The following is a 22,360-nucleotide window of genomic DNA, read 5'->3' on the forward strand; positions in this document are numbered from 1 at the left end:
GTAAAAAAACAATAATATTTGTTAATAAATAAAATAAATAAATGTATGAACAGAAGAATTTCCCTGCCAAGTTCATTTTCAAGTTCAGATCCAGTAGCGGTCCCTGATATGGGCGAATTGGGCAAGTACCCAGGGCGGCATTTTGTCATGACTCATGGGGGGCAGCATGAGCTCTTCTTCAGCCAAGATAACCTTACATTCAAATAAAAAGCATCAAGGGACAATCATTCAAAGATTCTTCAGGTGCAAGTCCTATCACTAGAAAAAAAATCAAATGTAGACTTTCCTGTAATTGTAGAATTATTTATTATAAAACATGTTGACAGTTAATATAGTTTATTTACAGTATATATCATGCTATGACATAAAAAGCAAATGTTAAGTGATAAAACAACAGAGTGGAGTTGTAACAAAGTTAAGGCTTAAATGCTTACAAAATGGCAAAGTGTTCATTAATAAAACAATGAATATTTAAAGAAGATTGATGCTTCATCTACACATTAAAACTGAAAACCCAAAATATTGTTCATGTTTCCAGGACTATAACATATCCGTCTGTTTGGCAGCAGCAGAGCGGTGGATTAGAATATCAGTCTTGCCTTTTCTTTTCTTTTTTTTTGCACACCCAATTAAATATGAAGTGGATTAAAGCACTTTAAGTGCATCATTCTAACATAGTAATCCTAAATATTATGATGAATATTCAGAGAAATAAAGGCATAAGAATACTTAAACTATATTTAGGGACTTGACCTGCTCATAAAAACACATTTTGATACACTTTCTGTGCTATGGTAGCAGAAGTTCATACATTGCATCAATTAAAGTTTCAGTTCCGTATCTGAATTGGTTTTTAGTGTTGTTGTTTTTTTAAAAATAACTTATTTAATCACCATCTCTATAACAGTGCTTATAGTTTAAGAGACTGAAACACCTTTTTAAATGTGATCAGATTAAACTGTGTACTCGAGAATTGAGCATCATTTTTGTTTTGTAACATAAATATGTAAAAAAAAACAAAAAAAACATCCATCCTTTCAGTTATGATTCATCCTGGTAGGAGTGAACGTGGCAAAATGGTTGAAAATAAAAACTGCTGAAGAGAAAAATGAACTGATTATTTGTGTGTGCATTATGGTGACATGTACTGTAATGGTAAAACACTGCAAACACGGACATAAAAAGTGGCACAATATACATGAATACACATTTATATAAGCATTCAGCTTTATGTTCAATTGGCCACCGAGCTAATGGAAGACTATTTCTGATGCAAATATATTTTTTTGCAAAGACTTAAGAAAGCAAAGGACCATATAAAAGACAAAGTAATCTGTTACAACACAAAAAAGTTTAAAAAGATTTTCCATGTAGCTGCCTGGAGCGATACCTTTTTTTTCTGTGAAGTCACACACAAAAAAACATTTTTTAGGCCTGTCATTTCCAGGCCTGAAAGTGCTGAGAAATCATCTTTGGATGTTCCAGATAATACTATCTGGTCAGCATGAAAGAAAGGGAGGATATACTCATTAAAAGAGCACCTCTTCACAAGATACGAGTACAATCTGGCACATTTTTTAGAACCCATTCATGGGTTCAAAGTCCATCAGGGGAACGTTGATATCACAGGAATCAGAAAAAAAGGAAGGGCAGGAGACGGGTGAGGATTAAACCACGTGGTGGAGTTCAGATGAGGGAGATCCGTATAGGGATGCTGGGGGACTCTGTCCTGTGTTGAGGGGAGTGATGGGACACCATGTGTTCCACCAGTGTGTGTTTAGACATGTGCTTCATAAGGTAAGTCTCCTGGGGAAAGAAAAACAGAGTTTCATCAACAAAAAAAGAATAGCTTTAGACATGAATGCTACAGTTAATCCAGATTTTTAAAATGTAAGATGATTGGATCTCCAACTCACTGAGGTGTACGCCCTGCCGCACATGCTGCAGCAGTAGGCTTTGGCGTTTTTGATGGCGTGTGCGGACAGGTGGATCTGCAGCGACGCAGAGTCTGAATAGGCACGGTAACAGTTGGAACATTTGAAGGGCTTGTCTTTGTTGTGCTGCCTCTGGTGAGACTTCAGCAGGGAACACAAAAAGACAAAAAACACAAAATGAGACACATTCATGCAATTTTGTGGAAGTTGTCTCACAATCTCATCACAGATCTATTCAAGCAGCGGAGGATGGGGGTAGTAAAACAGGTTGAGGGGAAAGGCAATTAATATTTACCTGCAGATTGGATAGCTGAGTAAAAGCTTTTTCACATCCTGGATGGGCACATTTATACGGCCGATCGCCGGTGTGGATTCTAAAACAGGAAAAGTGAGGCAAACATTAGCCAAATGAAAATCTTTTCAGGCAGGTTAAAAAAGAAGCTACAGTAACTTTCAACCGACTGAAGCAAAAAAAGTGATGAAACATACTCAAATGACAAAAATTGCTGCCAAAAATAACTTTCCTAAAATAAGAACTAGAATAACAAGTGTGTTGCCAGTGTGACAAGTTTAAAACTTTGTTGCTGGGGGGGGGTTATATTGTCTTTGTTTGCACAGCACCATGAGAACCCAGCAGCAAAATCTGTCTAGAAAAGAAAAGAGTCAAAAGTAGCTGAAAAGGACAAAGCCAGTTACTGTCATCACTAGGGAACATCTACACTACAGCCTGTAGCTAACACTGCGGGTGCTCCTTCCTAACTGTAATAAGTTACCACTAAAAAAGGGTTGGCTCACACAAATTACAAAAGAATACATCCAGTTTTCTTACTTGTATAGTATTAAATGATGCAGATGTTTTTTATTTACTTGCTCAGGCTTTAAGAAATAAACTCAGCAACATCTTTTTTCTTCAATTTTTCAAAGATTGTGTCACACAACATGCAAATTGCACATTATACACATTATATACCCATTTCATGAAGTTATGTTATTAGCTTTGAACATCCGCATAGGTCGTTAGTAGCTGTACTCTAGAGCAACCCAATGAAACATAATATGGCATTTTTCAAAACTGTAACAAATCACTGTTAAAAATAATGATGTTTGATGGTGTGACAACACTGTGGTTAGGGCACAAAAAACACTTGGTTAGCTTAAGGGAAACATCATGATTTGTGGTCAAATGTTCCTTGAGACATTGTTACTACTTCCTTAAAGTTAACTAACCTTTGTTGTCATGGGAACAAGAAACACCACATAAAAAAAAAAGTCCAGACTTGTGGTTGGAAACAGGAGTCTCCTGCAGCTAAGTCCATTTTTTTTTTACCAATTTTTGCCATCTAACTGGCATCCACCAAACCCGCCTCCTATAATGAGTAAGTCACCTCATATAAAATGTGATCTGAACAGTGTCAATTCTCTGGGTCATGTATTTATCATATTATTCTGACAGCTAGATAGATGGTGTTTTTTCACTCAAATGTAACCATAGGTTATTTTTGGCAACTGTATTTACACTCTATAGGGTTGTTTTTCCTGGGAGGACAGCAACTGTACAGCCCTAAACCACTGGAGGGAAGTGAAACATGATGCGTCTTTGTAATCTGAACTACCTCTTTAATATGAGGGAATACACTAAATTTCATTTTACAAATGATCTATTGAAGGCTTGTGTATAAGAATTAACAACAAGTTTACCCTCATTGTTGGCTGGAATCTGCAGGAAATTAATTAAAATAAATTACAAACCTACCTACCTAATTAACTGCAAACACATTTTAATCTGTGATTTAAAGACTTAGATTTAAAGATTAAAAGTATATTATATAAATCATTTTGACTACAGTCATGTTCCCTCATAGTTTTATATTTGTATGCACATGAAGAAATGGTACATTATAGTGAGCTTACTTAAGCTTATTAAAGATTTGGTGGATAGCAAAAAAAATGTCATGGTCACAGAGTTGGTCTGATCCTCAGCTTCCCCTGTCTTCCCACATGTCGAGGTGTCCTTGAGGACAGTGAACCCCAACTTGCTCCACTACTGTACATAAATAAGGCGCGTTTCCACTGCAGGAGTTCCTGGTAAAAGGAGGGGGTAGGAACTTCTACAGGAACCGTCCTCTCACTCGGCCCTCTCAGTGGCTGTGTCTCCACTGCAGAGTAGGACCCCTCGGCGACGTCATGAGTTTCGCCGCGATTACTCAAACCCCCTCTGAATGTCTTGGGTGCCGTAGACGGCAATTAATGCCTGCACCTCATCGTCAGTCCATTTGTCGTACATCTTCATGTTGTTTTCTTGTTGTTTACAGCGGTGTCTGCTAGGCTAATGCTCCCCTTCTGCTGGATTTTAAAAATGCCGGTTGTGTTGGTGCTTTCTGATGGCGTCAGAGCCTCCTCTAGGTTTAGCCAATCAGCGCCGGGTTAACCTCAAGCCCCACCCAGGAGCTTTTCAGGGCCGAACCTATTGGCCCCAAAAGTCCCAGTAAATGGCGGTGTAGAGGAGGTTCCTGCAGTTAAATTACCCCGAAGTTCCTGCAGTGGAAACGCGCCCATACTGTCCATTTACCAACATAGAAAGGAGGGAGTGTATGTAAATATCAAACCTGGTATGCTGCTGCAGATGTGAGAGCTGTCGAAAAGATTTCTCACAGTATGAACAGCGGTATGGTTTGACGCCAAGGTGTATGCGGAGGTGCTGGGCCAGGTAAGACGCGTTCGCAAAGGATTTGGTGCAGTGAGGACACTTGTGAGCCTTGGCCTCTGTGTGCGTTTTAGAGTGGATCTGCATGTCTGACTTGGAGAAGAAGGTCAGCGGACAAACTTTACACCTGCAGAAAGAGCACAGTGACAGAAAGAAGACACAGAAATAAGATGCACAGAGAAACACACATGGAGCCTGTTTTCCTAAATTGCAGATTTGTCACTGGGACTTGTTCACTTATGCTGCTGGGAGGATTAATTTGAAATACACAGGAACATTATTGAGCAAGGAACGGTATCATGTCTTTAACCTAAAGTAGAAATATGTTTTTAGAGGTTTGTGTATAAGTTTATGGTTCTTAAAACAAAACCCCATGTAAGAACAACAACCTCAGACAGACTGAAAGGTGTCTCTAATATTTTGCTCTCCTTGTGTAGGACAATATATTAGAAATAATTGTCAAAAAAAGTAATACCACACACCCACTACCACCTTAATAATAAACATAAAGTAGAATTATGACTTTCTGACAGTTTCAACAACAGCAACAATGAGAAATGATAAGCTTAATTAAAAAAGTAAAAGTAGAATTCATAGCAGCTGTTTGGATTGCATTAGACTATACAAGCTTAACTAATTAAGTGTGCATATTTTGGGAATCACCCAAACTTCTGCCTTATCAGAAAGAAATTCACAAATGGTTGGAGACCATTTTCAAAAGACCAATCCTGTTTTAGTTTTAATATTGTCAGAATATTTTCTGACAATCTTACTGATAGATGGCAAAAACAACAACAAAAGAACCCAAACGCTGGGAAATGGCTCCATCTACAGGTACCAGGAACTGAACAATGGTTAAATATGATACATTAAATATATATGATGCAAATCTGACTTTGTTTTAAAGATAAATGTAAAGACTTGTGTGTACAATGGATACAATGCTGTGTACTTCTCCTATATGGCCTGGCTTATTGTAAGGATTTAACAGCTGTTTGAAGGTAGAAAAGGAGTAATAAGACAAGAAAGAAATAATTTTAAACACTGAATGCTTAAATCAGAAAAAAGACAAGATGTGGTATCTGCTTGTCATATTGTAAACTGTGGCTCAGGAGGTTCGATTCCTGGCTCCTCCCATCCGTTTGTCAAAGAGTCCTGGGGCAAGATACTGAACCACAAACTGCTCCTGAGAGCTGAGCCATCTGTGTGTGTGTGTGCGTGTGTGTGAATGATTAGAAGCTCCTCCTGATGAGCAGGTTGGCCTCTTTCACCAGTGTATAAACATACATAATGTATGAATGTAGTCCATTTACAATTGTTTTTAAATTAAGTAATGACACATTTGGAGGGTTAAAAGGGGGAAGAGAACTGCTCGTAGTCCTTGGAGCAGGAAAATGACATTAGAAAAGTTGATGTATCATCATTAATTAAACAATTTGTGCTAAATTAATTTCATCTTATGATTGAGTTCAGTTTTATTAAACATATTTTAGTTTTTTTGGTATTATTACTTTTTAAAATCTATTTTTGCTCATTTTCTTACAATGTGCTATTTGTATAATCCCACTACTTTGTAGTACAGATGGAGATGTGAAACCTTCAGTATCTAGTGTACCACTGAATCTGGAAACAGTAGTGAGTCATGGATCAAAGGAGGTGTAACCATGCATTTACAAGACTCATTAGCGCCAGTATTATATAAGAAGACATGGGAAACTTTCAAGTGAGAGCAGCTGCATTACCTGTAGGTTTTTCCTGGTTTGGCAGTGATGGTGACACAGGACTGGTCATTGCCTGAGGCTAAGATGGGGTAGGGCACCACCAACAGTGAAGACCCATTCTCTGCTTTGATCTTCTTACGCCCTCGTTCCTCCTTTGGAGGCGGCCCGAGGAGTCCCACAAGGCCCCCGTTGTTTTTCCCAGGCTCCATCCCGTGGCTGCTGGCTAACCCTGAGATGAGGTGAGGTGTGGGGGCTCCACCCAGCCGACTGTGGCTACTGGAGGTGGGCGTGGTGGGGGTGATGATCTCTGAGGTGTTGAGGTTGCCTGTTCTGGATGCCAGCGCCACACCTGATGGGTGCAAAGGAGGACGAGACTGCAATAAGTCATTGTAATACAGAGGGATTACATTTCTGAAAGTGCAACACTAATAGACAGGTTACATTGCTATTTGCTGTATTCATCTGTTTATATACTGTATTTAGTGTTATACATGTAGAGAGACAGAAGGTGCTTGTGGAGATGCATTTCAAACTGTATGATTTGAAATGTCTATCAGTATTTTGCATTTAAATGCAGCTGATTAAAGTAGTAAAATTAATATACCAGGCTGGCTAGTAAATGCAGCTTTTGCATTGACCGAGTCAACAGTGATACATGAAAACATATATTTTCATGTGTGTACACAAATATATTATATATCTCTACACACACTGACATACACTGAAAGACAGATATATACATATACACAGACACATATATACAAAGCCTAATAATTAACATTCATGAACTTTATCTGAATATATGTTTTTCTATTTTTAAATAACTGGAAAAAAATCAGATATGTGGGCAGTAATTCAGAAATCTAAGCTAAGTGTATAGAAGGGATAACAAATAATGACTGAAATTACAGACACTGCTACATAGACATAAGACTGAATGTTTTTAAAGCAACATTATTCAGCTAACAGAAAGATGACATCATTTTTGCTAAAACTTCAAACTGTAAATGTTGCAAAATCAATTGATAATAACACTATCAAATGATTATCATAGGCTGACTGACAGGAGTGCAGTATAATGGACACAGGGCAAACACTGACAATTGGCATGCAAGATATTACATGACTCCCTTTTGTAGCTGTGTTTGCAAATTGACTTAACTTTAAAGTTCAATTCATTTTGCGTTAAATGTTTACATTGTTCTGTCTACTTCCTGCACCTACTTACAGTAGAGAGAAGTCAGGTTTCGACAACATTATTTTCCGCTCCAAATGAATTCATCTCACACTGCAGACCTGAGTATCTCTCTTTCTTAAATATGACAATAGGAAGTGTCGGCTGTGTGGTTACCTGAGACGTGGTTTGTTCTAGAAGGATGGTCTATGAGTTGACGCAGATGCCAGTCTTCCCATAATCCTCTGGCTTTTATAGCTGCCTTATCGTCCAGATTCAAGTTTACATCCCCCAGAATACGACCTGGAAAAGATGTGCAGAAAATTCACATTTTAAATAATATGCATTCATCTTTCATTATTTAACCATCAACCTGCGTACCTTTAAATCAAACAGCTAACATAACACAATACATCAACAACATGGAAATCTGTAGCAATAGAAACATACTATGTAGGCTTTACATACTCAGTTTTGGGTCCCAAAAAAACCTAATGTTGCATGTGTAAAAATAATGGTAATAGTAATTGCTAAATCAAGCATTTTAATTTCAAAAGTATTTTTATTTCATTCTAACCTTATTAGTGTTAACTGTTTGCCACAAACTGGACTTGTACATTTGATAAAGATGACAACATATGTACATTTCATTGTTGTAAATTTCATTCATTTAATTCAAGTCATTCATGTTGTAAATTCTACAGTATATATTTAAGTTTTAAATGCTGGAAAAAGTGAAAAAGGATTGCCAGATGTAGACACCTACACTCAAGTCCACAGGAGAGGCAAAAACACTTATTTGAGATTTGGGTGGGGTGGTGCGCCATAAAATGTGCTGCCAAAACCAACTACAGATACAGAGACATTATGTTGAATGACATGCAGCATATTTGGAAGTTCATATGTGGAAGCAAACCAGAATGTTGGGGTTCATGGTCAGCGCCTTGACCCCTAGGCCACCACGGCACCCCAAAACCTAAAACTCATTGTATTTAACCATGATTTACAAAAAGAAGTAATATATGATTTTCTGTAGACAGACTTATAAAGCATGTCATCAGTTCAAAACCATGTTTACTAGCTTTAATGCTCTTAAAATCTGTGAAATGTATGAGGTTTCAAGGTGATCAACAATCTCAAAGGGGACATTTTGTAGAAAGGAGATTATAAAGCAGGTCAAAATTCTCACTCCATGGAGAAATGCACTCAGCATGTGCCTTTAAAGAAGCTGTTTGGACTTCAGTAAGGTTATGATGTGACAATTATATGCTAAGCACTGAGGGTGGGGCTAACACACACACACACAAAGCGAGCCCAGAGCCCTGTTTTTATCTAACTACAGTAGGCTACAATCCATTAGCCTACCTGTGGCTGGCCTGGGTGCACGTCACTCAGAAAAGAGTCGGCCAATCAGAAGAGAGGGGCATTGAGCAGACACAAAACAGCCCGTTTCAGGCAGATTGAGACAGAAAGGCTGCATCCATGGCTTGTACAGCTGTAACTTGGTCCATTTTGACCATAAAAACATGCAAATGTTTGTAAATAGACCATGAAAATGAAAATACTAAACTGGGAAAAGGGGTATAATATGACCTCTTTAAGTATGTTTTTAGCACCCCCAAAGAAAACAAAAAGAGATTACTACAACACTTGAGAGAGATACTGCAGGATGGATACATTTCATGCACGTTAGTAAAAAGTGAGGGCCTGAGAAACGGTGAGGCATCAGAGGAGGCGTACCTGTGACTGAGCTGGAGGCGGGGCGGGCGTGCAGAGCGATGTCTGGCTGAGACGGGTTGTGGCTGTGGAGAACTTGCATCTGATGGGCTTTGGACATCACATGCTGTCCACCCTCTGCCTGGCTTTGGGGAGCCAGTAAGGGCTGTTGGGAAGGGACTGTGGTGGGAGGCAGATGAGGCGTTCTGATCTTCTCCGCCATCAGCTGCTCCTTGATTTTATTGATCAAGACTAGGTTATCCAGCTGACAGCCAGGAAACAACATTTGTGACAAGAGAACAGTCATCAGTTCAGTCACTGTCAGTTTATGACACGATGGTTCCCTCTAATGGCTTATACGTGACACTGTACCCAAAACATCATCTGAGGATCAACAGCTAATCACTGTATTAAAGCAGTGGTTCCCAAACTTTTTGGCTTGTGACCTTTCATTACAGGGTGTGACCTTTGCATGGTCAGGGGTTGTAAGCAGAGATTTTTCTTTCTCATGCAGAATTTTTAGAACCCAGTGAGATTAAAAAAACAGGCATACAATTTATATAAGGGATTATTAGAGACTAGAAGAGCTGAAAGTGCCTGGTATTTATTTTCTAGAGGCCTAAAGAGATAGTATAATTCTTCATTAATAAAAGAGCAAAAATGAGTAAACTGTAAGAATGTTTTACTATATCCATTTAATCCCTGGGTCCTGACTCTCAGGTTGGGAACCACTGCATTAAAGGCATACTTTGGGAAGTATGGTTGTTCATTTTATTGCTGAGAGTGATATGAGAAGATTGACACCACTCTTAGATGTGAGTGTGATTTCAGTCTTCTCTAACTTTAAGCAAGAAAGCAAATTAAGCATATTTCCAAAACTATTCCTTTTAAACTGTGATTTGTTTTAGTATTATAAAAAGCAACAGACCTTTCCACAGAAAATGTACAATACATAGACTTCACTGCAGACTGTGAATGTGTGAAAACACCAGAGTCACTCACCTGGCCCGGCATCGCAGGAGGTGGAGGCCAAAAATAGGGATTGTTAAAGCGAGGTTCAGCCATCCTGAAATGAATACATAAGAGGTCATAAAACAGATGTGGGCATGACTCAGCTGCTCCACCTGTCCATTAGTAAAATACTGACCAATACATGTATTAAGTGCATATTTGTAGTAAAACTTGTAACAAAGTGGTGCCAACCTTTTTGACTTTTGACTCCTTAAAACAAAGCAATGTTTGCTTTTGAATGGGTTGATTGCTATATGTTGTCCTACTTTCAGAGTCATAATTAGTGATTATAGGAAATCAGAAAAAAGCATAACTTTGTGTTTGAGATACATTTTTTTTACTGACTCTACAGTTAAGCTTCGAGGGTCAAAGGGTAGAGGTTGTTGTATTGCTTTAAAGCCCAGTGAGGCAAATTTGTGGTTTGTAATATTGGGTTTTACAAAGAAATTTACTTGACATGGAACCACTCGGGTTTATCTTGCAGCCTTTTACACTCATTTGCCCCATGTTAAGATATTCCATTAAACCTTTAAAACTGTAAAATGATGTGAAGATCTATTGTTTGTGAAGAAAACAGCGGTTAAAAAGTTGTGCCACTGAATTTCCACCCATGCAGCAGATGACTGTTTGATGTGATAATTTGGGATAAATTGTCCCTTGATCATAGTCTTGTGATGATGTATTTTCAAAGACATTCTGTATTAAGTTCTCCTCTTTTCCTTAAGTGCAGTGTATTCTTGCACTTTCTTTGAGCCTCCACTTCATTAGAGATATCAGAGAGGAAGGAAGAAGATAAAGTGAGTGATGCGAGACGGCGTTCACTGTGTTGGATTCGTTGCATTCAGCTTTCTCTGAGGATTTTCAACCACAAGACTGCATGATGGGCATGCTGCCTTAGATATAGCCTCTCATGTGATTACAACGGTTAGTAAGGAACTGAATGGTTATCAGAGAAAACAGAAACTTTAAAAGTGATACTGTTCAGATCCTAATCTGTCACTAACTGTCTCCTTCTCGACACATGGGGTCATGACTGCAGAGTCTCACCTCAGAGTGCAGCAAGACCTGAGTGATGTTGGTTAGTGATCCAAAGAAAGATAAAGCATGGAATAACTTTAATGATGATGCTGTTCAGAAACCAAAAGCTACACTGATTTGTAAGTGACACACGTTTTTCTTTCTCTTTTTTTACATCTGTGAGAGTGACTTTTTATCATTTTTTAAATTAGTATATTTCATTTTCTTAGCATGCAATTAAACATAATGCTTGATGAAGTTGCTCTTCAAGTTTTTAGCGAAGACAAAGCTACTTGCTGTTAAAGCTGTGATCTGTAGGCCTTTTCTTTCCACAGTTTCTCTTTTCAACCCAGTGTGAAGTTCTTTTCGAGACATTTTGCATTGCGTGCTTTGGCACACTCCACCATTCCTAAGTCTGTTTGGCTTAGCAGAGGCATAACACAGTCCATATCGGTGAGCCAAGAGAAACAAAAATGATACGTCCAGGGGTACGAGCATACACTAAACCCCAGAAAATATTTCTCTAATGATGCCAGTGGGGATCAGTTTCACTTCCTGGAGGCTTTCTGCCTCGGAGGAGTTTGACTGCTGCTGGACATCTCTGTGTCGCTTTTTGAAATTACACGCTTCACCGAGAAATCATTTAATGTCAGTGAGGTACTGCGTGTGACTTACAATTCCTGCGCGTTGCTTTACTTTTATACTGTATGCTGGTCTGTGCTGTCTTAACTCAATGTGGCATCAAGACCTTGTAAAGTCAGCCAGCATTGTGACCTGTGGAGTCAGGTCTAGACTACACTGCCTTTGCCAGGATAATGCAACTAAATATTAAAGTCCTTAATATTTATACCTGCACATAATAGTCAGGGTTTTATCGTTTCCAGTGGGTTATAAAGAATATAAGAAATTATTGCTAGTATAGATGCATCAAAGAGAAGCTCAATATAATGCACAGTGCACACAACTCTTTGGGTCTATAAAATGCCAGAAAATAGTGACAAATGCCCCTTATAATATCTCATAGTCCAAGGCCAAATTCAATTGTCTACAACCCAAATATATTCAATTTACTATCATATAAGACAGAGAAAAGCATCAAATCCTCATACTTGCTGGAGCCAGATAATACTTCTCCTTGAAAAATGTCAATTAATTATTATTTTTTTTAAATGTTGCCATTGATTCAACTGACTGATCATTTCAGCTCCTCTGCTAAAGACATTTATGGAATCTGAAGTCAGTAAACTGGTAGGCTGTAGTTAGTACTCATACTTTCAAATAAGCCATTATTTTTGTTAGTTGTGATTAATGGCAGTTAATAAATAATTTAGTAAAGTTTTATAAAAATGTCTAAAAATTAATATAAAAATTTTAGATGTGTTGCAGTGTAATGTACGTTATAATTGTGTCTGACAAAAGTTTCACCACTGGAGTCTTTTCCAGTGTCTTTTAAATCCATGTTGCCTGGGACACAATAAATAACATAAACTAATCTGTTACAAGCCTTTTTATAATAACAATGTTTGGGTTGTCAGGTTGTGAACAAATCACTTAGACTGATCACTAACTTCAAAATCCATTCACTTATCAGTACTTGTGACTGCAAAATTAATGGATCAAAATCCATTATTAATGACTTATTCAAAGTGTGCTTGGAGACTTGATAGCTCATTAGAAATTGAGAAAACGCTTAATAATTTTTTATGGACCAACATGATAAACACCGGTCAGGTGTTTTCACTAACTGAAAACCTTCAAGTTGTTCTATTATTAATGGTTTGTACTTGATGTATAAAGCATTAGTAGGTCTGTTATTGACAAACATATATCATATCCCCTTCATAAAGGAAGCTTTTACCTAAAGTGGTATCAGAAAGTGATAAACACTTGATGTCTATTCTGTTAACATCTCTTACATAAACAGAGATGGTCCGTAAACTGCTGTAATAATCCTACAGATGTTAGTAGTGGAGGGTCAAATGTCACCACAGTGGTGTGCAGGCAGCTCGTCCAATATTGACATAAAACGTATAGCACAGCTTCAAGAAGTTGCATCAGGGCAATCAACTAAAAACATAATTACAGTGAATCACCTCTGGAAAGAAATAGCCTACAACATCTGGGAGGAAGAAAATCAACAGCACTGGAGCAAAAGTTGAGGTTAACTTTTCCCTTTTTCTGTATTAGCACGGCCGAATTATTATGATCCCGCTAAAAATAAACTAAAATGATCTGACTTGAAAATCTTAATCTCATCATCATCATCATCATCATTAAATGAGAGCATCTCCTCCTCCAGAGAAACGATCCTCCGCTGCGCCTCGGTCTGTCCGCTGCCTCTCCCTCATTCTCAGACAGTTTATTAAAAAAATTCAGACAAAAGGAAAACAAAAATGGCAGCCCTGTCTTATTTTTATAAGCACTGGACGCCATATTCTGCAGATCCGAATATTATAAGGAGGTAATTCTCCACATGCAGTGAACCGCTGGGGATACGTCGGGATGTGGCTTATTTGCATTAAGCGTACGAATGATTGTTTACTTTGATTTGCAGGTTTGAATAGCCCGGCTTGAGGAGAAAAAAAAAGCCTGACACTTCCTACAACAATCATCATGCCTTTGCTGAAAGCTCTGCAGCCTCTGAGCTATAAATCTAAATGTCGAGCTTTGCACAAACTCGCAGTGGAAACGTTTATATAAAAAAGAAAGCAGTGTGAATAATTTACACGCTGCTAATGCTCCTTTTTTATTGCAACTTTTGCATGACTTGAATAGAAACAGCGACGAGGCGACACAAGGCAGCTGCGTGTGAGAAAGAAAAAAGGAGCACACACACACACACACACACTCACACTCACACACTCACAAAAAAAAAAACAGGCAGAGATTTTGCATCGAGCGGCTAACATACCTGAACCAGCCAGAGCAGAGATATTTTATAAAGGATTAGACTCTTCTTTCTTTCTGCCTGCTTTCAGTCGGACTTCAAACCTTCCGGGTCGCCTGCTGTTCACTTCTGGGTGCTGCAGGCGAGGAATTGTTCAGCGTGAAAACAGCGAGCTGAAACTGCTTTTTTAACCCATTTTCTGGTTTCTAATTTTCTAGCAGATGTCATTGTCGCATCTGCGCTGCAGCGTTTACATCCAACTAAGCATATGCATGGGAAGTTCATATTTAACACGCCTTTCCTGTACAGTGGGAAAGGCGTGTGTGGTGTTTTTATATTATTGGATGTGTGTGAGGCTGACTTCTCTCAACAGTCTGAAATAAACGCAGTTAGGACTATATTTGTCACCAGACAAAACCTCAGACTTCCAGTTCCGCTGTGTGAGGGTATAGTAGTGAGAATAATTTGTTGCATCACAGATGGCCTTTTCTGACGTCTCAATAAAAGCTGGTCCAAACTGTCATGTAGTTACAGTAGATATGAGCTGTAATCTTCTCAGCAGCAGCATGACAGGCTGCTAATGTGCTCTGTGCTTAGCTCAGCAGGAGATGGCACTGCTGCTATAGCTGAGACACACAGAAAGAGGCAGATTGTCAGATAATCATGGACATGATGCATTATGGCTGAAAATATGAAGACATGTTTTTGATTTCTGAAAAAAAAAAACCAATCAGAAAATAGTGATCACTTTACATGTGGAAATGAGAGATTACAATCATGTAATTAATTTGAATATACCCTTTAGTTTAAGGTACCCTTAGATGAAACTAATGCCGTCTAATCCAACAGCCCTGCAATAACATCCTAAAACCTACATCCTCCTACATTTATGAAGGTTATAATGTTCAGTTTTTATTGAAACTGTTTTAGAGAGATATTGATTACATTTTTTTTAATGATATGGCAATTTTGAGGCTGTGGTGTTGAATATTTTCCTGAATTTTATTGAATATAGTATTTGATCCAGCCCATTCATCTCAGTGAGGATGGACAATATGTTTGAAACATCTCAATGTGAAGTTTATATTTTCAAACCTGATGTCCATGGGCACAATTCTAGTGCTCCTGTTTCTTTTTCAAGGTATTGTATTAGTTTGCTGTCTGTCTTTCATTAAAAAAATGATGAAATTCATCAGCACCACAAACTACAGCCTCCAAAATAACCATAAAGCCAAATTAATGCCTCTCAAAGGACACAAGTTGCCTAACAGACTATTTATTATCCTGTCATTTTAAGTTATTATCTGCCAAAAATTGGGCCTTTTATCATCGTGCACTAAGTCCCGCAGTGTGGCCATACATTTTTAAAAACATAAAATCAAATGATTGTAGCTTTTCAGTGACAATAACAAAATCCAGTGTGTTGCTGTCACTGCTCAGCCCTGCACACACGATTGCTTTCTCACCTGCATAGTATTTCCTGTATGAGGAGCACATACAAAGTCACACACACATTCATATTCATTTCTACAATCTCTTGCCAGTGCAAAACTGTGCATGGGCTCGATATGATAAAATGTTTGGAGTAATTTTTCACTGACAGATTTAGAAGCCAACCCTTTCTGCAGCTGAAGCTTCTCAAGAGCTTAAACATGGTGAGATGAAGAGACTATTTAGGACACATGTTGTTTTTAAAACCCAGAGCTCACAATATAATCAAACTGGTTTGTTATTTTGGTTGGGGTTTTTTTGGACAGCAAAAATTGCTTCCTATTGACTTTATTGGGCTATACTGGACACAACTTCCTCATTTATGTTGTAGATAACTAAGATGAAATAGGTCAATAAACCTGGCAAATGTGGTCACAAAGGTTTTCCTTATATCCTCAGGACATACAGACAGGGGCCTACTGTGAAAGCAGATTTGTGCATCACTGGACTGTTTAAACCCAGTGAGAAGTTGCAACACAGTTTGTTAGTTATTCCCTTATTTAAACAAGTATCCTGGCTGAGCTCAAGATCTCTTCTTCTTCAAGAGAGAGAGAGACTTGAATACAAAAAACACACATAGACAAATGCAATCACAGAACATGCATAATAGCCAAAGTAGTTCCACATTAGAGACAATAATGACCAACATTCAGGACACCTGAGTATAGTTTGACAGTCACCACAAAGTCTATTTATTGGTTGTTCTGGAGCTCTCAATCATATCACACGTTCTTCCTCAGATGATGAAGTCTGTTTAGTTGTCATGGAAATGTACAAGTTTATTTTTTTCTGAGCACTTTAAAGACTTCTTGTCCACATTGACTCAAAACAATCTTAAAGCAATGAGGCAGATTTGTCGGTGCGCTCTGGTGGCGCAGGGCCGCTGACTCCCAGGTTTGAGTCCGGCCAGATATCTTTGTTACATGGCATTTCCCACCTCTCCCTCCCTCCCCTCATTTCCTGTCATCTCTCTCTCTCTCTCTCACTCTCTCTCTCCATCTATCTATCTATCTATCCATCTATCTATCTATCTATCTATCTATCTATCTATCTATCTATCTATCTATCTGCTGTTGCTATATAACAAAGATATAAATGGCCCTAAAAGATAATTGAGTTTCCCCAGGAGAGCTTTATAGATAAATAATGTACAGTACGATACAACTCCCTTTTGTAAATTAAAGAGGACCGTGCAAACAGTCCAAACAATCTACAGTGGCTGTTACTGTAAACTAAAGTGATCATTATCAGTCATGATGATATGCAAATTATCATGACAATTGATGGGGCATTCCTTTTTAATAGGGTTGACCATTAAAAGGAAAGTTGACTCTCATTGAAAAGCATGAATGCATCATATTTCTTAACCTATTATTAAACTTTTGTTGATTCAACCAGGATGTATCACCAGGATGTAGTGTCATCTTTTTCAGTTATTTGATCTTCTGTCAAATCCTGCTTTATGAAACTCCCTGCATGTGTGAAACCTTGTTGAAACTTTTTTCTATCCTCTGTATCATGGACTGCTAACAACAACTTTTTCTTGACACACACACACACACACACACACACACACACACACACATGAACTTTGTATCTGTCAGTGTTATTAGTTAGTTAGTTGCCAGACTGGTTTTCCAGTCTGTACAAACAGGGCCACACCCTCTGAGAACGCACATGTTCTGTCACCTCCAAACAGGCCAGGTGCAGGAGGAGGGCAGAGGGGGATAAAAGGGGGGGTCATTATCCCCTGAGAGGGTGGAGCAAAGGGGAGGTGAAGAAAGCAGATGAAACATTTGAAGCTCATATTGACATGCTGCTTTGGAGACTCCTGTAAGCACAGGTAAGAACAAATGAACCTCACAGCAGCATTTTACATATCAGCCAAATTTTCCTCTCACCATCACGTGAAATATCTTTTTCACAGGTTGAACAAGTTTGACTGCATTGTATCATAGTCAGGATATTTACAGTCAAGTTATAGCAAAAGTGTCTGTTCCCCTCAGGTCTGCTCTAAATTTGCATCTATGCTCACAATTACTGAGGAGTTTTAGAGCAGTTGTTTGTTATGTGGTGGTATTAAATGTCATTTGTAAAAAGGAAATGTAAATATCACAACAGAGGAAGACAACTTTTAATGAACAATCAACTGTAAACAGCTGTCTAGTCCAGGGTTCACTACTAATGTACACAATGAAATATTGATCTACAACCATGGAGCAACACATTCACTGAGAGTGAAATGATTCTGTAAAACAATCAAGTAAGTTTATGAAATGTTATAGTAGCTATACAGAAAGGTTTATCATTGCTTGGAGGAGAGGGGCATGGGTTACTGTCAGCAGAATGCCTTGGATGACTTCTGTCGCACAGAGGCAAAAGAAAACAGTTTTACAAATCCTGATCTGTGTGTATGTGTTTTGTTTTAGCTATGGATGGTGTGTTGGAAGAAGCGGCAGTGTTGTGTGTATGCAAACTGGCCTGCAGTCTTCTCTTCCTGCCCTCACTGGCGGCGTCCTCCAGCCCTGTCAGCTTCTGCTGCTGCTGTCTCCTGATCTTCACAGACTTCCTGGTCACAGGTGAGGACACAACCAGGTGTCACCACAGTCCTGTAATCCAACTCCAATCCAGTTCCTTTTTAGTCTGACGTACCCCAACAGCTCTTTCAATTTAAACAGGATGTAATTTAACACTTGTAATCATCATCATTAATTGATCGATTTTGTCTTGTTCTTTAAAGCAGGCAGCCAAATATTTTTTAGTCTTTTACTTGTGAGGATTGGCTGCTTTTCCTGTCTCTTGTCGTGTGACAGTTCATTCAAAATTCAAAAAGCCAAAAGTCAAAGTCAGCGTTATTGTCCATTTCTTCACATGTACCAGACATACAAAGGAATGGAGAAGACGTTTCTCACTATCCCACAGTGAAACAGATAAAGTGCACAGGCACAACAGATAAGATATGACATTTCCTAACACTAAAAAGTGAACATTGAAGTGCACAACAAATAAGACATTTACTAATATTGAAAAGATAGATATATTCTGTAAGATATATTTGTAACAGTAACCGTGCAAAAAGAACAGTCAGTGAATAGCAGCAATTCCAGTCTGTATGGTATGTAGTGATAGTAATAGTGCTAGCGAGGGGGGGGGGGGGGGGGGGTTCAGCTTTCTGACGGCCTGGTGGGTGTGGCTAACTTGGAGTTTTTTAGTGTTAGCTTGACAAAACAAGTAATATGATCGACATTTTTCAACATTTTGTGACACTTTTTAATGTTTCAACTCGGTCTCCTTTTCTAGTTTTTACAGTAGATTTAGTTTGCAATTGTACATTTGGGTTCATCCTAAACTAACCTTTTTGCAATCTAATCTTAACATCAGTTTTCTCCAAACTAGTTGAGCTACTCCTCCCATGCACTCCCTGGCAACTTAACCTATGGTATACATACTTTGTGTGTGTCTTGAATCAAGTCTGACTATTTAAACAGGTTTTGCTTGCTGTAATCATTCCTCCTGATAATACAGACCGTTAGAGGATTCCTTCCAATTGAGTTTACAGTGACGGTAATGGGGGACTAAATCTAATGTCCTCAATTCTGGCAAACGTATTTAAAAGTTTATTTGAAGAGAGAATGAGGCTTAAACCATCTGATTTAGTCAAATGAACTGGATTTCTTCCACAGTTACAGCCATTTTAGTAAAAAATATTCTCTTTGTGTTTCCCCATTGAGCTGTGATGGAAGTCGTCGTCATCATCGTCGTTGTCGTCATCTTGCTTGCTTTGACTAATTTGGACAGCTGAAGCTTCATATTAGCTTCAAATAAACTTTTAAATACATTTTTGTAGTGTAGTTTGTGGGTTTTGTCCTCTGTCACATTGTAAGTGCATTATGAAGGGCTCCTCTGATGGTCAGTAAGAACAAGAGAGATGATCACAGCAAGAAAAATATATGTAAATGTTCATTTGAGAATCTAACTATTGTTTTAGGACAGACTTGAAAAACTGTGAACCTTTCCTTTAATTTCCCCAGCCGAAGTCACCTCACTGACTGACACTTTATGTTTTTCTCACTAGTTTTGCTTAGTTGTCTTCGCATCTTTGAGACCTGGCTGACTGACCTGACCCCACCTGGTGATGTCATCGCCCTGCGCTTCCAGCTCTTTCTCAGCCACACATATGGTTTTGTGTTGGTGTTGATCATACCTATGATTGCTGTGGAGACTCTGATCAGACTGCTGTGGCCTCACTATGCTGGGGCTCACCGGGCGGCGGGTCCAACAGTGGGCTCTGATCATCAGCATCATTATAAAGGAGAAGTAACAGTGGAAGAGGAAGAGGACAGCAACAACTCAGACAAAGAAAGTTTTCTGCCTCCTGGTGTCAGCTACCTCTGCTGCCTGACAGTGTGGGTTGTCATTGCCCTCAATGTCAGGTGGCGATGGAAGCAGGAGGAAGTATGGACTGCTACCTGTTTGCATACAACCAACTCCCTGATGAGATGTTTGCCCAACCTATTCAGCCCCATGCACACTGCCATGAACCCCTACTGGGGCATGGCCTACCTCTCCCTCCTCCTGTTCTTCCTGATCACATGCGCAGGCCTGCACAGGCAGACCCAGGCCCCAGCACAGACAGAGAGGACACACACACAGAAAAATGGAGTTAACAATAATGGCAACCTCGTTCTAGTTCTGTCTGAACCCTCCAAACCTGTGCACCCTGGGATATTGATGTCAGAGCCAATGCAGTCTGTTGACCCAGAGAAAACAGAGAGCAGCTGCACTGTTCACAAAGCCTATTCCTGGAACAGCATGCAGATGTCGGCGCGTCACCATGGAGACTTTGTCCTCCTCTCCCCTGAGTGTTTGTCTGCAGAGAGGAGAGGACAGGAGCACGAAAGGACAAAGAGAGGTATACCTCTGACATTTATCATGGAGGAACACATGAACTCAAAATGCAGGAGCCGGTGTGGGTGGCGACAGTGGGGTTTTCCCTGCCTGGGGTTGAATGTAATGATAGGGTTCGTGGGTGTGCTCTCCATCTTTGTACTGCCTCTGAACCTCTCTGTGAACATTCCTCTGATCCGGACTATAGAAAATTTGTTGGAGCTGTGTATCAAACCTCTAGTTTCATTTTCAGCAAACACACGCATCACGTCTGTCCCTCACAATGCAACAATTGTATGAAACCACACAGGTCAGAAACACAAGGATGATCATGTTAATATTTCATGTATGCAGGCAGCAGGTCTATCTGCCTGTCAACACTGGTTTGCATAAAATGTAAATAAGCATTTCTGAGCAGCTATTCACATGTGAAGAATAATATGTGGAAACTGCTGAAAGGTGTTGAGGAGGCAGGTTGAGGCGTGCTTGCTACACAGACTGTTCTTACTGCTCAGGGCCAGGAGATCTGCAGCAATTTGTCTTTACACAATGGGTTACAGACTGAGCCTCTCCAGTTTAAAGAAGACTCCATTGGCCAACAATACTTTGAAAAGATTAATATAAAGTGTGCTGATGTTGACGTGATAATCACATAAACTCTGCATTAAGAAATGTGTAAATAAATATTGAGTGACTTCAGGGTGAACCACAGATTTTATTTTGCCTCTAAAACTTCAGATTTATCTGACAGCTATATTTACTGTTGTAATGTATGCACTCAACCAAATAAACCACTAAACTACTAACCTCCTATGGGGCCTTGGGGCAAACATTTATTGTTGGGCCCTTATTGTCCCCCACTAGGCCTATACATAATGGTACTCTGCAGCTCAAATGATAAATGGATTAATCAATTTGTTGATTGACAAGAAATTGACAACAATTTTGATAAATGATTCATCATTTAAGCCATTTTTAAAGCAGAAAGCCAAATATTCACTGGTACTATCCTCTCAATAATAATAATAATAATAATAATAATAATAACTTAATTTTGTATAGCGCCTTTCATGAAACCCAAGGTAGCTTCACAATAACAAGAACACAGACAAAAACACACATTTAGCTGGCAAAAGCCTACAGGAACATTTTCAATATTGTGTGTTCTCACAGTTTTCCATGATACCACAGTCAACATCTTAGTGTTTTTTTTACTATTTTCAGACCATTTACACACTTAAAAATCAATCTATCTGTAAAGAAAATAATTGTCAGACCTATAATAATAATGAAAATAACATTTACAATACTCTACGATGGAGTACTACCTTGCCCTCAGTTTTCTGTATGAGGTTTTAAGGAAACAACCTTACAATAAATGAGTTCAGTATAAACTAAAACAATGAATGCCTTACTGGCTAAACCAGTTCAGACCAATCAGCATCCTATGAGGAAATACTGGCAACTACGGAAGAGGTGGGAAAAAAAGTGAGTCAGAATTCTGAGAAAAAAAGTCTGAATTCTGACTTTTTTCTTTGAGTTAAAAGTGATGAATGGGGCCATGTACTGTAGAATCTTGGATGAGAACCTCCTGGCCTCAGCCAGAACACTGAAGATGGGTCGTGGATGGGTCTTCCCATGGCCTAGCCAGTCTCCGCATAAAAAATCTGTGGAGGGAGCTGAAACTTCGAGTTGCTAAGCGACAGCCTCGAAACCTTCAGGATTTAGAGAGTATCTGTAAAGAGGAGTGGACCAAAATCCCTCCTGAGATGTGCGCAAACCTGGTGACCAACTACAAGAAACTTCTGACCTCTGTGC

The 22,360-nt window shown here is 39.0% G+C and overlaps 1 protein-coding gene across 3 annotated transcripts; it reads right to left on the minus strand.

Annotated features, from left to right (window-relative positions):
• Positions 1 to 293: 293 nt before the first annotated feature.
• On the minus strand, positions 294 to 21,344 carry znf362a (zinc finger protein 362a). Of its 3 annotated transcripts, none has more exons than XM_053316376.1 (9): positions 20,045 to 21,344; positions 10,252 to 10,315; positions 9,274 to 9,514; positions 7,711 to 7,836; positions 6,381 to 6,708; positions 4,541 to 4,765; positions 2,230 to 2,308; positions 1,917 to 2,075; positions 294 to 1,806 (listed from the first exon to the last, which is right to left on the minus strand). In XM_053316376.1, the coding sequence occupies exons 1-9, from the start codon at positions 20,191 to 20,193 to the stop codon at positions 1,687 to 1,689; spliced, it is 1,491 nt and encodes a 496-aa protein (XP_053172351.1). In that variant the 5' UTR covers positions 20,194 to 21,344; the 3' UTR covers positions 294 to 1,686. The 3 variants fall into 3 exon arrangements, with proteins under 3 accessions (XP_053172351.1, XP_053172348.1, XP_053172349.1); XM_053316373.1 differs by lacking the exon at positions 20,045 to 21,344 and adding an exon at positions 14,189 to 14,273; XM_053316374.1 differs by lacking the exon at positions 20,045 to 21,344 and adding an exon at positions 14,189 to 14,252 and having other exon boundaries at positions 9,274 to 9,481.
• Between the last annotated feature and the right edge of the window lie 1,016 nt (positions 21,345 to 22,360).

The sequence above is a fragment of the Scomber japonicus genome, chromosome 3 (genome assembly GCF_027409825.1).
Source record: "Scomber japonicus isolate fScoJap1 chromosome 3, fScoJap1.pri, whole genome shotgun sequence".
Classification (NCBI taxonomy): domain Eukaryota; kingdom Metazoa; phylum Chordata; class Actinopteri; order Scombriformes; family Scombridae; genus Scomber; species Scomber japonicus.

Coding starts and splice junctions, on each gene's coding strand:
- znf362a (XM_053316376.1), bottom strand. CDS start 20,193: ATGGCAGTGTGCATGGGGCTGAATAGGTTGGGCAAACATCTCATCAGG. Junction 10,316..20,044: donor CACACTGTCAGGCAGCAGAG/GTAGCTGACACC, acceptor TATTCATTTCAG/GATGGCTGAACCTCGCTTTA. Junction 6,709..7,710: donor TAGAACAAACCACGTCTCAG/GTAACCACACAG, acceptor TGCACCCATCAG/GTGTGGCGCTGGCATCCAGA.